General features: G+C 31.9%; 4 protein-coding genes across 4 annotated transcripts; 1 reads left to right on the top strand and 3 right to left on the bottom strand.

Annotated features, from left to right (window-relative positions):
* Window positions 1-1,804: 1,804 nt before the first annotated feature.
* Window positions 1,805-2,583, bottom strand: LOC124911640 (transcription repressor OFP8). The gene has a single exon (XM_047452144.1). The coding sequence runs from the start codon at window positions 2,580-2,582 to the stop codon at window positions 1,842-1,844; it is 741 nt and encodes a 246-aa protein (XP_047308100.1). The 5' UTR covers window position 2,583; the 3' UTR covers window positions 1,805-1,841.
* Window positions 2,584-4,739: 2,156 nt separating this feature from the next.
* LOC124911215 (polyol transporter 5-like) lies at window positions 4,740-6,315 on the bottom strand. Its single transcript, XM_047451673.1, has 2 exons — window positions 6,189-6,315; window positions 4,740-6,097 (listed from the first exon to the last, which is right to left on the bottom strand). Exons 1-2 carry the CDS (start codon window positions 6,313-6,315, stop codon window positions 4,740-4,742), a joined length of 1,485 nt encoding a protein of 494 aa, XP_047307629.1.
* A 5,540-nt stretch (window positions 6,316-11,855) lies between these two features.
* On the bottom strand, window positions 11,856-14,178 carry LOC124911216 (ESX-1 secretion system protein EccA1-like). Its single transcript, XM_047451674.1, has 7 exons — window positions 13,909-14,178; window positions 13,480-13,590; window positions 13,316-13,414; window positions 13,114-13,224; window positions 12,745-13,048; window positions 12,514-12,653; window positions 11,856-12,424 (listed from the first exon to the last, which is right to left on the bottom strand). The coding sequence occupies exons 1-7, from the start codon at window positions 14,044-14,046 to the stop codon at window positions 11,876-11,878; spliced, it is 1,452 nt and encodes a 483-aa protein (XP_047307630.1). The 5' UTR covers window positions 14,047-14,178; the 3' UTR covers window positions 11,856-11,875.
* A 431-nt stretch (window positions 14,179-14,609) lies between these two features.
* On the top strand, window positions 14,610-15,216 carry LOC124911220 (glucosamine 6-phosphate N-acetyltransferase). Its single transcript, XM_047451678.1, has one exon. The coding sequence runs from the start codon at window positions 14,663-14,665 to the stop codon at window positions 15,137-15,139; it is 477 nt and encodes a 158-aa protein (XP_047307634.1). The 5' UTR covers window positions 14,610-14,662; the 3' UTR covers window positions 15,140-15,216.
* Window positions 15,217-15,219: the final 3 nt, after the last annotated feature.

The raw sequence follows: 15,219 nt of genomic DNA, 5'->3' as shown, positions 1-15,219 counted from the left end.
TTATAAACTCATATTGGCTCAAAGAGAAACAATATAAATCAAGGTCTTACCTTTTTTAAAAGAAATCTTAATGTCTTTAGAATATTTGAAGTATCATATTAATGTTTAGATACAAATTTGTTTTCAAATATTACTCTCTTTTAGAGTGGGAGGTTTCTATTTTCATTGTATTTCAGCCAAATACATATTTTTGTATCCATAAATTTATTAACGTTTTTTCAGAAGTATAATGCAAAAGTGTTTATGAATGAACCTATAAACTTATTTTTGGTTGTGATGATGATACAAAACATAAACCTTTTATTTTTTTTTTATGTTGGATTCTCTTTTCATTACTAAACTTGAATTGATAATTGTATAACTGACCACTTTTCATTACAGTTGCATAGATTCAAAAAGAAGATTTTGATACAAGAGAGAAAGGTATTAGAGTTAAATATAGTAACGAGAATAAAGTGACAGTTATAATGTAGTTAATTGTGAAGAGTGTGTAATGAAATGATTTTAATTGTATCAAATTTCAGCACGTATTGAAAGTATGTGGAGTATATAAGTCTCTATCTAAATTTTGGTGTAAAGGAGGTGACACCGTTTTTGTTGGAGATGTTAAATTTAGGTTTTTCTTCTTCCAACGATTTTGTATCTTCTTAATGATTGAGTTATGAAAACACATTTTGCAGATGGAGATGACATGGAATGACTCTAATGGACCAGATTGCTTAAATGGAATTAAAATCTTAACTTTCATCTACACAACATGTAAACATAACTGATCACTTTTCATTACAATTACATAGATTTAAAAAGAAGATTTCAGCACATCTTAGAAGCAGGTGGGTATAGAAGTATTTGTCTAAACTTGCTGTAAAGGAGGGTGACACCGTTTTTGTTGAAGATGTTAAATTTAGCTTATTCCAATGATTTAGTATCTCTTAATGATTGTTATGAACACATTTTGCAGAACACCACTAAATTTACATTAAAAAATTTCATTCTTTAACATTAAAAAGAATTAAACTTATAAAATTAATAAAAAAAATTAAAATAGTGTAAGTTCATGTTTATGTTTATGTTTATGTTTATATTTATATAAGAATATTTAGTTCATATAAGTTCGTTTATAAAAAATTTAAATATTGTAAGTTCATATATGTATATATATTTTCTTTTAATATAAATATATATTGTTTTATTATTAATTTTATATAAATATTTTATTTCATTATATATAAACATATTGAATTAAATATCATATAAAAACTTTATTTATATTTTTTCCCGTACAACGTAGGGTATTTTACTAGTTAGACATAAAACCCGTAATCGCAACTACCCAATAGCAAGACGCGAAACTCTACCCAATGAGTTATATTCCCGAGCCCAAGTGAGCATGCATCAAAAGTCAAATGTTTTTCTTGACATAGCTCTACCAATTGAGTTATACCTTAATGTGATGTAAATCATTGCACCTATAGTCCAACTAATTGGAAGACTTAGTAATCTCTTTTGGCACATAAGTATCTTAGTGGTTTCTAAATCATTATGGATATATCTATTTTGAATAAAGTATATGAAATTAGTTTAATCATTATTCTTGCTTTTAAGTAAAGGGTAATTTTCATGTTGACATGGAGTAATGAAAAGTTATTGACTTTAAACAAATAAAAAAGTTGAAAAGAATGAGAATTAGAAAGAGATGCATGATAATAGAAAGCTATACAACTTCCCAATATGCTAATTATTGAATTAAAAAACTTCCTTCTTCATTGAGAAAGCATTAATGAAGGAACATGCAATTAATTAAACCCACAATCAAATTAAGAAAATCTCTCCTCCATTAATCAAGAACAGTTGGAAAACAGAGTTTCCCAGATCTCGGTGTAAACCTCAATGATAACTTTATGATGATGACTCGAATTTAGAGACAGAAATGTCTGCAGAAGATTCTCCAAATCCCTACCAGCAAATATCTGTTTCTCTACTATCATCTCCACCATCGAGTTTCTGAAATCATTATACGGATCTTTCGATTTCTTCACCACCACCAAACTGTTCTTCACTTTATTATCACCTTTCCTTCTCATCATCTGAAAAGACTCTGATGAATCAGATGACAGAGATCTTGAAGAGAAGAGTGTCGTCTTCCCGTCCTCTTCTTCTTCTTCTTCTTCCCTGTGATCATCATCTTCTTCGCTGCTTAAGAACTCATAGTATTTGTCCAAGTTCATATACGATGATGGTCTTTTCTTTCTCTGATTTCTTTGTCTTCTCTTTCTCTGTTTGATCTCCGGCGGTGAAATGGGCGAGATGGGTCGGCGATTTGAGACTTTTTTGTTGAGAAAGATTCGATCTTTCGCTAGTGAACAGTTCTGATCAACGGTTTCTACAACTTTCGACCATTTTTTCCGGCGACAAGGTTTGATCTTTGGAGAGAAGAGCTCTATCAGGGGTTTGTTAGCGGCTGATGGCGCCGACGCCGGCGGACGTTCAATGACGTCGGTAACGGATTTGCATGAACGGAATGAGGAACGGAACATACGAGAGATTCGATGTTTTAGTTTGGTTTGATTTGGGTTCTCCATGGTTAAAGGACGAAGCTTGAAAGAAGAGAGAAAATGGAGTATTTTCAGATGACCTAAATTTGGAGAAGACGGACTGATCATATATATATATATAAATGTGACAAATTTGTAACCGTTTTAGACCTTGTTTGATTAGGGTTTTAAGAGGAGCCAAACGGGTTTGGCCTATAAAACACAATTAATTAAAGAAATCAAACTAACCCTTGTTGTTTTAAGAGGAGAGAGGGTGGACTAAGCTGTCTTGGGCTCTGTTTGATTTGGTTTGGTTGGAAAAATTAATTGTGTTTTAAATTTTGAAAATGAAGCAATATTGGCATTTTCTGATTTGAAGTTGAGAAGAGTATTATTAATGGTTTAAAGACTCCACAGGTAAGTAACAAAACATAAGGCCTACATAGAAAAGGACCTTCCAATTTAAATATGTCTGATTTTAAAAGTAAATTAAATATAATCTTAGTTTATTTTATTTAAAATAAGTATATGTCTTACTTTTTAATACATGAGTAAAAATTTAATCAATCTTTGGTGATGCTAGCATATACCATATATCTTATATTTTTAATATAAGAGAGTAAAAATACTTTAAATTAAAGTATATATATATATACAATAGATTCATAATTTAGAGTTGTGGTGAGCTTAAAAAAATAATAAGAAATTTTTGAATAAAATAAATAGATAAAAGTAAATTTACTATTTCTTTTATAAATAAACCATGAAATTTTGTAAAAAATTAGGAAATGTCACGTCTCTATTGTAAATATATATATATATATATTATCTCGGTCTTTTGTTACATTAATAAATCTGTTGGTAAACATTTGGAGTTAAAGTGTATTTGGAATTGAACTAATCAAATTTATTATTTATTTGTTAATATATAAATAACTAAGAAAATTGAAGAACGTTATTTCACAAAAAAAAAAAAAAAAAAAAAAAAAAAAAAAAAAAAAAATTGTCCAAACTTATTGATTTATAAATGCGTAGTCATTGTCATGAAATGTTAAATGTAAGAGGGTAAAAATAATAATAATATTTTAGATTAAAGTGTTGGTTAGACTTCAAGAGATTATGCTAAATTTTATCAAAAGAATAAACTTTGAGTTTTTAAAAAAAGTGAGAATGTGAAGAAATTTTAAATATTATTTAAATAAGTCATTTGACATTTATGTTTATAAAAAATGTATTTGAGTGAGTGCATTATCAATTGTCAAAAGAATATATATATATGTTAATTTTTTTGAATTAAATTGAATAATTGAAATATGTTAAAATAATTGTCAAAACATAATAGTTCAACTAAGAATATATTTTTAGCAAAAAAAAAAAAAAAAACTTCCATTTCAACTTAAAAACTTTTTTTTTTTATCTCTTAAGTGATTTTTTCAACCGGACCCTAGTAGTAGAAGACTAGTAGTTATGATTTATAAATTAATTAAATTAAAATTTATAATAACAAATAAGACCTTAAAATCTCCATTAATTTATAAATTACATAGACATATTTGAAAAAAGATAAGGTTTGTATTTGGAAATATATCCTTGCTGGGATCAGATAGATAAATTTTAAATTATATAGAGAATTTTGAATTCATATATATTTTTTTTTCCTTTTTCTTTCTCAGAGAATTCAATGTTCAATTAAGAATGCTAAAGAGATTAGATATTACTTTAAATATGTAATCTGACTTTAACTTATTTGGTATTGAGATTTGAGTCAGACTCTAATCAAATTCATTTTTTTATATCAAATTTAAATTAGTTTCCAAACAAGCCAAGAAATAGAAAATAATAAAAATTGAATAATAAAGTAGAGTGATCATTTAATGATGAGGTCTTTTTAGGTAGTGACATTCTCTTCAATCTATGTTATTCCCACTGGATCAGAGAATTCCCACCGCTCGAAAAATCAATCCTTATTTAATTATACTTTAAAATAATTTAATATAATTTTTAAAATTCAATATTTATGTTTGACTAATTTTTTTTATTTACCTTATTACCACCCATAAATAAAAACAAAATTAATAATAGAGTTTGTTACTCAATTCTCCAATAGTAACACTAATATTCATCCATTACAATCCATTACAATTTAGAAAGATACGTTACTAACCAGATGATTCATTCATAATACAATTAATTGTTCATATGAATTTATTTATCCTCAAAAATCGACTCGATTTCTTCCAATGTCTTGCCTTTGGTTTCTGGCAGCCAATAGTAAAAGAAAACCGTCGCAATTACCATTATACCCGACAGTATAAAGAACATCCCACCAAACGTGATCTTCCCGGTAATCGTCAAGAACGTCATCGACACAACCCCGCTCACCACCCGATTAACCGAAACCGCTAAACTCGACCCTTGTGCCCTTAGTCGCGACGGGAATATTTCCGACGAGTAAACCCAAGTAATGGGCCCAAGCCCAATAGAAAAGAAAGACACGTCAGCACACAATGCAATTACACATAACACAATAGCCCATGTTGGTTTTTGATCCGAGTGTTGTAAATATCTTGAGCCCAAGCCCAATAAAGCAAGTGAAATAGCCATACCAGATGAGCCCAATAATAAAAGAGGCCTTCTACCATATTTGTCCAAATGTAGGGCTGAGATTAACACACAAGATGTCTTCGCTAACCCCATTATAATAGTAACGCCGACGAGCTGCTTCCGTTTATGGATTCCGGCGGCTTTGAATACTTCCGGCGTGTAATATACGACGGCGTCGTTGCCGGAAGCTTGCATGAAGAAGTTTATTCCGATCGCAGCGATAAGCATTCGTCGAATCGGTTTTGTTGGGTGAAGAAGAAGCTCTTTCCAAACTCCCTGTCCCTTCCAATTGCTCTGTGAAATTTCTGAGCCGCCGCCGCCGTCGGCGGTGGTGTGCATAATATCTTCCGCCGCCTTTGTAATCTGGTGAAGTCTTTCGTTAGCTTCGTCTTCATCTACAGATGTTTTAATTAGAATCTCTCTGGCTTCTTCCAATCTGCCTTTCATAACCAACCATCTAGGAGATTCCGGCATCATCGCTACACCTCCGGCGATCGCGATTGCAGGAAAACCGGCGATACCCAGCATTAATCTCCAGTTTATATGTTCAGGTAAACCGGAAAGGGCGTAATTGAAGATGTACCCGATTAATATTCCGATATTGATGAAGACTTCCGGCAGAGAGGATAGGAAACCACGTGACATCGCCGGAGCAAGTTCGGCGGTGTAGACAGGAGCGATCATGAGGGAATATCCGACGCCGATTCCGGCGATGACTCTTCCGGCCATTAGGTAACTGAAGGATGGGGCGAGACCCATTAAAACTGCGCCTATTAAGAATGTGGCAGCGGAGAGTACTATTGTGTATCGCCGACCGATCATGTCGGAGGTTTTGCCGGAGGCTAAAGATCCGATTAGAGAACAGACATTCAATGAACCGACTAAGATTTCAACTTGGGTTCTTGAGATTTTGAGATTATCCTTAATGTATAACACAGCTCCACTCATTACACCGATATCTGATTACAGATTCATAGATCACAATACATGCATGTAAATAAAGCTTGAGATTATTTGAAAATGGTGGAAATCAGGAAATGAAGAACTTACCATAACCCAAGAGGATTGAATTGGTGGAAGCTAGCATTGCGCAGGCAAGTGCATACTTGTTGAGACGTCCTTTGTTTGCTGTTCTTGAAGAAGGATTGGATCTGGGTCTCTGGTTTTCGATCTCCATTTTTGTTTTGTGTATTCTCTTTCTTGTTTGCTGGTTTTATTAGACAGTAAAAAGTTGTTTTTGGCGTGATGACGATGAAAAGCAGAAATGCAGATCGAAGCAGTGTATAAGGGCAGGCATTTATCGCATGCGTTAAAGGCGTGTTTGTTTGGCTTATCAACTATAATATTTAAAACCAGTCTTTCTGTATTTTGGATTTGAAACAATTGTCAAATGTAATCTTTTCTGTCTTTTAGAATTTGTTTGGTTTGATTTGATTAAGTTGGTTATTCTAATAAACAATGAAATAAGATATTTAAATGCTTAGTAATTAAGTAATTGCTAAAGATAAAACACCAATTTATAATCTGCCTTGGAATTCAACTTACATATATTATTTTTTTGGTATAAAAATTATGGGAAAGATACATTTGTAATTTAATATTATTATTTTCTTTTGAAATATACCATTTACTTTCACATGTTTATGTAAATAATATAATTTAAATAAAATTTTGAATTCAATTCTGTTAAGTATTTATTATGATGAGATTGTGAGAATGGTAAATTTTGAATTTGAAAAGAAGACAAATATTTTTTTATAACGGCTACATTTTAAAACGGGTAACAAACTTGGTTTTGAACCAGATTGGATTTAGTTTGGAAAACCAAATGCTAATTGATGGTTGGGGTTGGGCCAAACACTATATTTTTTTATTAAAAAATCATGTTTGATTAAATTTCTAAAAAACAAGTTTTATAAAGTTAAAAGTCAAAAATATCTTTTAATTTTTAAAGATAAATTAATTTTTTATAATTAAATTAAAAGTTTTTTTTTTATAAATCTAAAAATAGTTTTATTTTTAGGTAAAAAGTTAATAATATTTAATGTCATTTTATCCCCTATCTTGTATGACATCATTTCATTAGTTTAATTAATTAATTAAAATATTATTTATTTTAAAATATAAAAAAAATATTATTATATTCTCAATATCTAATATAAGAATAGATAAAATAAGAGAAATTTGACAAAATGACCCTGAAAATTATATGCTTGATAATGTTTATAAAAATAATATTTTTGGCATGTTTAAAAACAAAAATAACCTATTGCGTCACACGACAGAAATGTCCAGGATGCCCTTATTATTATATATATTCTATATTTCTTTTTCATTTATTTTTTTCTCGTTCTCTCTTCTCGGTCTTCTCTGCATTCTCTCTCAACCTTAAGCGGCGAACTCAACAACAAATTAGGGCTGCAAATGAGCCGAACTTGTTGAAGCTCGAGCTCGAACGAGTTTATAAATTTGAGCTCGAGTTCGACTCGATTATATTACCTACAAGTTCGACTCGACTCGAAAGCTTGAATAAAAATTGGATTATAATAATAAATTAACTTTTTTTTTTTTATATTTTCAATATTATATATATTATATACTTTTATTATATATAATATATTACGTTTTTTTTATCTCTTTCAATATTATATACAATATACTCATTATTACCTCCTTAGCATTTACTTTTATTACATATAATATATTAATATTTTTATTTATTAATATTATATATAATATATTAGTTATTATATCCCTAATATTTATTTTTATTATATATAATATATTAATATTTATTTATCTTTTTCATTATTATTTATAATATTTTTTATTATATATATATATATATATAAAATATATTAACCTTTTTTTTATCATAAATCCCTAATATTGTTTGTGGACTTTTTTTCTATCCTCAGTCAATTGAAAATCAGTGTTTTTTATATTTATTCAACTCTATTTATCTATATAAACATAAGTTTCTCCTAATATATAAATTAATCATAAAGAAAAGAATGAAGAAGACTAACTTACCGATGTTAACCAATAAAATAATTGTTTCCTTCTTTTCTATAACGCTAGATTTACTTATAACAAAAATAAATCAAAATTATCTAAAAGCAAAAAAAGATAACTATAAAAGAAGTTAAAACAAATTTAATTACTAATAGGATTTTGTGAATTAATGAGATGTGAATATTGAAGAAAGAAGAAGAAAAAGAAGAGTAAAAGAAATTATTAAAACTGAATAAAAAGTATATAAAAACTAAAGAAGAAGAGATAAAAGTAATTGAAGAAGAATAATAACTAAAGAAGAAGATATAAGAGTTATTGAAAAAGGAGAATAACGGAAGAAGAAGAGTAACTAATAAAGAAGAAGATGAAGATGAAGATGAAGAGTAACTAATGAATAAAAAGAGACGAAGAGTGACGGTTGGGCTCAAAAAAGCTCGACAAGCCATCGAACAAGCTTTATATGAGCTCGAGTTCGACTTGAATAATAAACGAGTTGGCTCGAGCTCGACTCGAACTCGGTCAAAGTCAAGCTCAAGTCGAGCTTTGACCGAGCAGATTACGAGCGGCTCACGAGCGACTTGACTCATTTGCAGCCCTACAGCAAACTTAACGACGAACAAAATGACACAAAACGACTTGTACACAAGAAAGGCAAAGATGCTCGTCACTCCTGCTGCCTCGACTATACTCATCCGGATTTGGGAAACAAGTTATAAATCCTAATTCTAACAATATTCTTCTACAGGTTGAAGTTACAAGTGAATCATATCATGTGCAGACAATAGAGTCTCTCTGGCCACCACTGAGCAGACCGAAAGCTGCCAATTTAGAACGAAACTCATTGACATCCATTTCTTGGAACCATCACGCGGTCAGTCGCGACTCACGGTCGGTCAAGGCACGCAGTTGCATAAAGGCATTGGAAGTGAGAGGTCATGGGCAGTTAACTGAAGTCGATATGAATACTATTTTGATTTGACTTGCTTGTGCTCAGATCTTGACTGAAGCTGTGGTTGAAAAGCCCGGTTTCAAATTGCTAAACCTAGATGGTAATTTCATATCAGATGAAGGGATCGACGAACTGAATAAGATATTTAAGAATTGTTCAGCTATACCAGGTAAGGATGACAATTTGAAATTTTCCTGCAAAACCAAACCAAATTACCCTATTTGGGATGAATTTTCAACGAAATCGAACGGGGATGGGGAGGGAATGGTATTTGTCTCCACTGCCCGCCCCGATCTCACCTCGTTAATGCCCCGAACACTATAAAATATAATTAAATATATTAAATCATCAATATATTTATTTATTCACTATATTTTATGAGAGTGGTAAGTTTATTTATTTATAATAATATAAAATTTCAATATATAATAATATATATTATATTAAAAAATCCGTTTATATAATATTATTTTATAACTTTTTTATTTTTTAAAATATATTTTATTAACGATTCCCCGCAGGGATTTCCCGAAACCGAACAAAACATTACGGGGCGGTGATGGTATTAAAAAAATCCCCAAAATAAAAATGGGGTGGGAATGGTAAATGCATTCCCTACCTCGAACCACTCCATTGACATCCCTAATACTAGGGGAGTTCTCGCATCCACCCGTTCTCGAGGAAATCCACGTTTGTTATAGGAGAATGAGCCTAAAGGGCAAGAAGATCTGGAGGAAGAAACCGAAGATAGACTTGAATCCAGCCTCAAGGGTCTTAAGATTGAGCAAAACAACGACTAAGAGTCGTTAGTTTCTTAATTCTTTTGCAATTTCCCTTGAATATGTTTTGTTAGTTTATATTGAACAATGAGTTTGGTTGACCATTTTAGAAACATACTGAAGATTATATAAACTGCAATACAAAATATTTTCAAATCGCTTATACACACTCTATTTTGAATATAATTTTTTCTACAACTATTGTTTGCTCACAGAAATATTGTTCACTACAATTGACAATCTCATATTGTTTATCAAACTAACAACTTCAAATCGACGACGATGGAGAGCCTCATCTCATAATCATATCATCTTCAAGAGTAATGGATTATGAATAAAAGAATACTACATCAATCATAATCAGCATGAACATCCCCTGATTGGTTTTGTCCCTGTGATGCACTAGCGCTGGTGGACTTGATATTCACATCGACCATATCTTCTTGTTTTGTCGATGAAAGTGTTTCCATTCCGGGCAATGCAGCAATGATTTTCCAAAAAATGACTTGTATAGTGTCTTTGTTTTGTGAAAAGAAATGTGAAAAAGAAAGGTGTGGCTGCCCCCAAAACATTGTGATTGTAATCATTTGAACAAGTCAAAGCTACATTCAAGTCATAATTGGGATCCTAATCAAATTATTGGCAATACAAAAAAATCCTAGATATATGAGAGCATAAATTAGAATACCAAGTAAATTACACATTATACCCTAAAGATTAGAAACAAAATAGCAATTAAGCAAACTATGAGTTGCAATAATAACTCTAAAACCCCCAATACATCATGAATAAGGATGCTGCAGTGAATGAACGATCCACTCCTTGATTTCAATCAAACACTAAAGTTTATTAGGACAAAACAAAGACTTGTAAATCAATGCAGAAAAACAAAAACTTAAACATCACTTATATGGAAAATGACTTCAAAAAAGGTTAAAACATCATCTTTCTTTTGAAGGTTAACACCATCACCTATGTGAAGCCTAGCAATCATTAGAAAATTCAATCAATTCAGAAGCAAATGTTTCTCAATTATAATCAAATCTAATAAATAAATCAATAAAAAAAAGACATTAAACATCTATCTTTCAAGTTAAAAAAAAACACTAAAATTACTCATCCTTAAAACACTACAAAATATCTACCAAAGATATAACAATAAACTTATCAAATGTACAAGGGCAAAAATAAACCAACCGCCACATCCTTATCGATAATACTGCTGCGTAGCACTTGTGCAAGAGTATTGTTTCTAGAAAGTTGGGCGTGCGCGACCACCTTTAGGAAACAATATTTTCAAGACACAACATGAACATACTCTGATATTGCTAGTGTGTCCGAAATGAGCACCAAAGACTCCATCGCCTCCATCGAATGCTCACCGTTGTGTGTCGTTTTGTCCATCATTGTGTCGACGCTTAAGTTTAGAGAGAAGAGGGAGAAGACCGAGGGAAAGAAGAGGAAAAAAAATATAGAAAAAAATATAATAAATATTAAGGACATTACACATGCTTTTGCGTGACGCGGTGTAAGTATTATTATGGTTGAAATAAAAGAAAACAGTAACTCTTAAATCTTGTTTGATCAGTTTTGAATTAAATCTTTTGTTCGATTTAATTTATTATTATTTTTTCAAAGTTTGATGATCATTATACTTTTTAAATAGATGAGAAAAAATAAAAAACATTAAATAGAGTGTTTTGATAAATCAAGTGAAAAAGAATGAGGTTAAATATTAAATTTTGGGTAAAATTTCAAAAATACTAATTGACAAGCTCTTATATTGTTCTCAAATTAGCCATAAGAAATACATATGATTACACAAAATTGAATAAATAATGGGTATTCTTCTTTAGTGGACAATAGCTGCATTTTCCAGACAAAGAATATAAAAAACAATTATTTTCACAGAATTGAATTTTAATTCACAAATGGAATATACTAATTGTGTAGTCTCTTTCTTTTCTTTCTTTATCTGAATCTCAACTCTCATACTAAGAAGAAGACGATGACAACAATTGGAGCCCAGCTTCTAAATCTTCAAGCTTGATGCTAAGCAATTCATTAGTATCAATACAATCAAAATCGAGCCTCAAATCCAAATTCTCTCGAGCATTTACAAGCATAGGATCCAATAAACCGCCATTCATCTCCCTTCTCTGCCTTTCACTTGTTACTCTCGCTATCACATCTTCAACAGCGTCAACAGTGCACAAAGGATCCAACTTGAATCCGCACAATAAACTCGAATCCGTCTGATTTTTGCTCATCTTCAAAACAACAATCTTGGCTAAATCCTTGCAACTGAAATCCTCAAAATGGAAGAATTTCGTAACTCTCCTGCAGAATCCTTCGTTGGAAGATATTACCCTTTTCATTGGCTCGCTGTAACCTGCGAAAATGACCACGATTTTCCCACTGTCCATAACAGACATGATCTCTTCCAATGCTTCTAGTCCATAGTCCTTATCGTCTGCCTTTTGCATTGGGATTAACCTATAAGCTTCGTCCACGAATAAGATACCACCTTCTGCCTCTTTGATCTGCAGTTAAACAAATCAATTCAATTCAATTCAAAACAGACATTTAAAGAGTCTTGCTTTTTCAAGATGGTCTTTTTCTTTTGTTTTACCTTCTTCCTCGTCTTTGGCCCTGTGTGACCAACAAATTCACCAACCAAATCTGTTCTCTGAACCTCTGTTACCTTGTCTGTTGGTAAAATTCCTACCATATACAGCAATTTTCCAAGGATTCGCGCCACCATCGTTTTACCTGTTATAGCAAGTCAGATTTTGTTTATACACCGTCTATAATAAACTGTAAAATTATCATCCATGTTTTTTGTCAAGTTTTGAAGATGTACCTGTCCCGGGATTACCAAGGAATGCCATATGGGGTGGTCTTCTAGGACCGACTTTAAGACCAAGGGCACGACGCCTTTCATCTAAGAACATACCCTTAGCCCACTTTCGAAGTTGAACCTTAAGCTCATGAAGCCCCACAATATTTGAAAGTTCAATCTCGAGCTCATCCATCTTTGCTTTTGTCTCACTGCAAGCCTCAATAGCCTTTCGTTTTCTCTGTTCATCAAGGTGCCACATTAGAAGCTTCTTCAGTTTCTCATTTCCCGGCCCTTGGGAGAGATGATTTAAAGGCGTCATTTCATCCTGTAAATAAAATCAAACATTCTCAAAGGAGTTCTTGAACTATGTATATATATATATAAATTTACATTATCTTGAGCGCTGCAATCAGCTTTATATTCTAGTAATGTCTCGACGGTTGAGTGATCTTCCACACGAAGTGAGTGCCAAACAGCCAAGTGTAATGGAGTCATTCCATTCTATAAACAAAAACATGGCAAAAGGAACAACTTATCAACCAAAATTGACATTTTCAGAATTGACAATCAAGAAATAAAAAAAAATGCGTACATTTGCTTTCGATTCAATTAAAGCTCCACGAGCAAGGAGCAACTTTGCAGCTTCATTACACCCATTTTTAGCCGCCATGTGCAAAGGGGTTTCGCCATACTGAACAAACAGTCAGCTTTAAAATCGAAACACAGAATTCGGAAAAACAAACAAACAGTACCTACCATGTTCTTGGCTTCTAGATGAACTTGATCAGGTCCATTCCAGTTAAGTAAAAGCTTAACTATTTCCACATTGTTATAACCAGCAGAAACATGAAGTGGTGTCTGACACATCTGCATCCAAAAGCCAAGATAATAAGAAAGAAATCTTGCCCCCATTGCAATTCTATCTTGAACAACATTAGATCAAACTAAAGACAAGCTGTGGAAACAAATTAAACACTTAGCAATGCAAACTTATAGAATTTCATTTCTATTAAACAGGAAGACAAAAGATGGATCTGATCTTCAGCAGTAAGCAACAAATTGAGTAATCACAATCACAATCACAATCATAAACCTAACTACCCACCTACAAAACTAAAATCTTTCCATTCAAACTGCAAAGAACAATGAGAAATAGAGAATAAGGAGAGATGGGATTTGGCTTACGATGGGATTTGGGTCGTTGAGAAGAGAAGGGTTATCTCGAAGCAATTTGAGGAAGGCCTCGTAATCCCCAGATTGGGCGAATCCATGAATGGTGATCGGTCGAGTAGATCTCGTCCGATGATCATGAATCCGCTGCATTCTAGATAGAGAGACACAAAGAGAGAGAGATTTAGGGGAATGGATTCCCCCCTTGATGTCAAATGATTTTCTTGGGAGTCTTTCAAGGGTCAGCAGAAAGAGAAAAATGAGAGGGAGGAGAAAAAGATCTCCGATTCAGGCGGCGGTGGCGTTTGCGTTTGCGTTCGGAATGTTCACACCCGCCGCAATTTTTGAAGGCATTTTTTATATTTGTCTTTTTATATTTTTTTTAATTTATTCATTTTATATTTGCCAGCTACACTCCACTCTTGATTTCTCACATTATTTATTAGACTATTTTTTATTATTAAAATAATGACTAAAAAATAATTTTATCAAGAAATTCTAAATTTATGTCTTTTTAAGTTTTGTCTTTAAACTAAAATATATTTAAATAAATGTATTAATAATTTCTTATATTTATAAATTAGCAAAAAAAAAATTGATTATAAAATTTGGGTTTAATAATGAACAATTGATAATAATTAGAGGGCAAATTTGTATTTCTTCTTAAAACTAATAAAACCTATTCAACACTGCAAAACCAGAGAAAGAAGATTACCAGATCTGCAAAACACGAGAAATCCTTTCCAGTTCTTGATTTCCTTTTGTTTTAATGGAGAACAAAACTTCATGTCAAGAAGATGATCCAGTTCGAGTTCGAAAATTAGAGATTACAGACAAAGATAAGGGTTTCGTTGAGCTCTTACAGCAATTGACTGAATGCAACTCCATTTCTGATCATAATTTCGAAGAGCGATTCCGAGAGTTGAGTTTATACGGTGACGATCATGTAATTTGTGTAATTGAGGATCCAATTAAGAAGAATAAGATCATTGCAACGGGGAGTGTGTTCATCGAGAGAAAGTTCATACGAAATTGTGGAAAAGTTGCTCATATTGAAGATATCGTTGTCGATTCCGCCGCTCGAGGGATGAATCTGGGGAAGAAGATCGTAGGTTTCCTCACCGATCATGCTCAATCGACTGGCTGTTATAAGGTGATTCTCGATTGTAGCTTGGAGAACAAAACGTTTTATGAAAAGTGTGGTTTCAAGCAGAAGGAAATTCAGATGGTTAGATATTTCATTTGATTTCATTTTTCAAATAATGTTCAATTTAAGATGATATTATTTAGGGTTTATACATTCCTTTGCATCATATGTTATTTCTG

The sequence above is a fragment of the Impatiens glandulifera genome, chromosome 8, assembly GCF_907164915.1.
Source record: "Impatiens glandulifera chromosome 8, dImpGla2.1, whole genome shotgun sequence".
In the NCBI taxonomy this organism is placed as follows: domain Eukaryota; kingdom Viridiplantae; phylum Streptophyta; class Magnoliopsida; order Ericales; family Balsaminaceae; genus Impatiens; species Impatiens glandulifera.
Note: the sequence above shows the minus strand (reverse complement) of the source record. Positions and strands in the feature narration are given on the sequence as shown.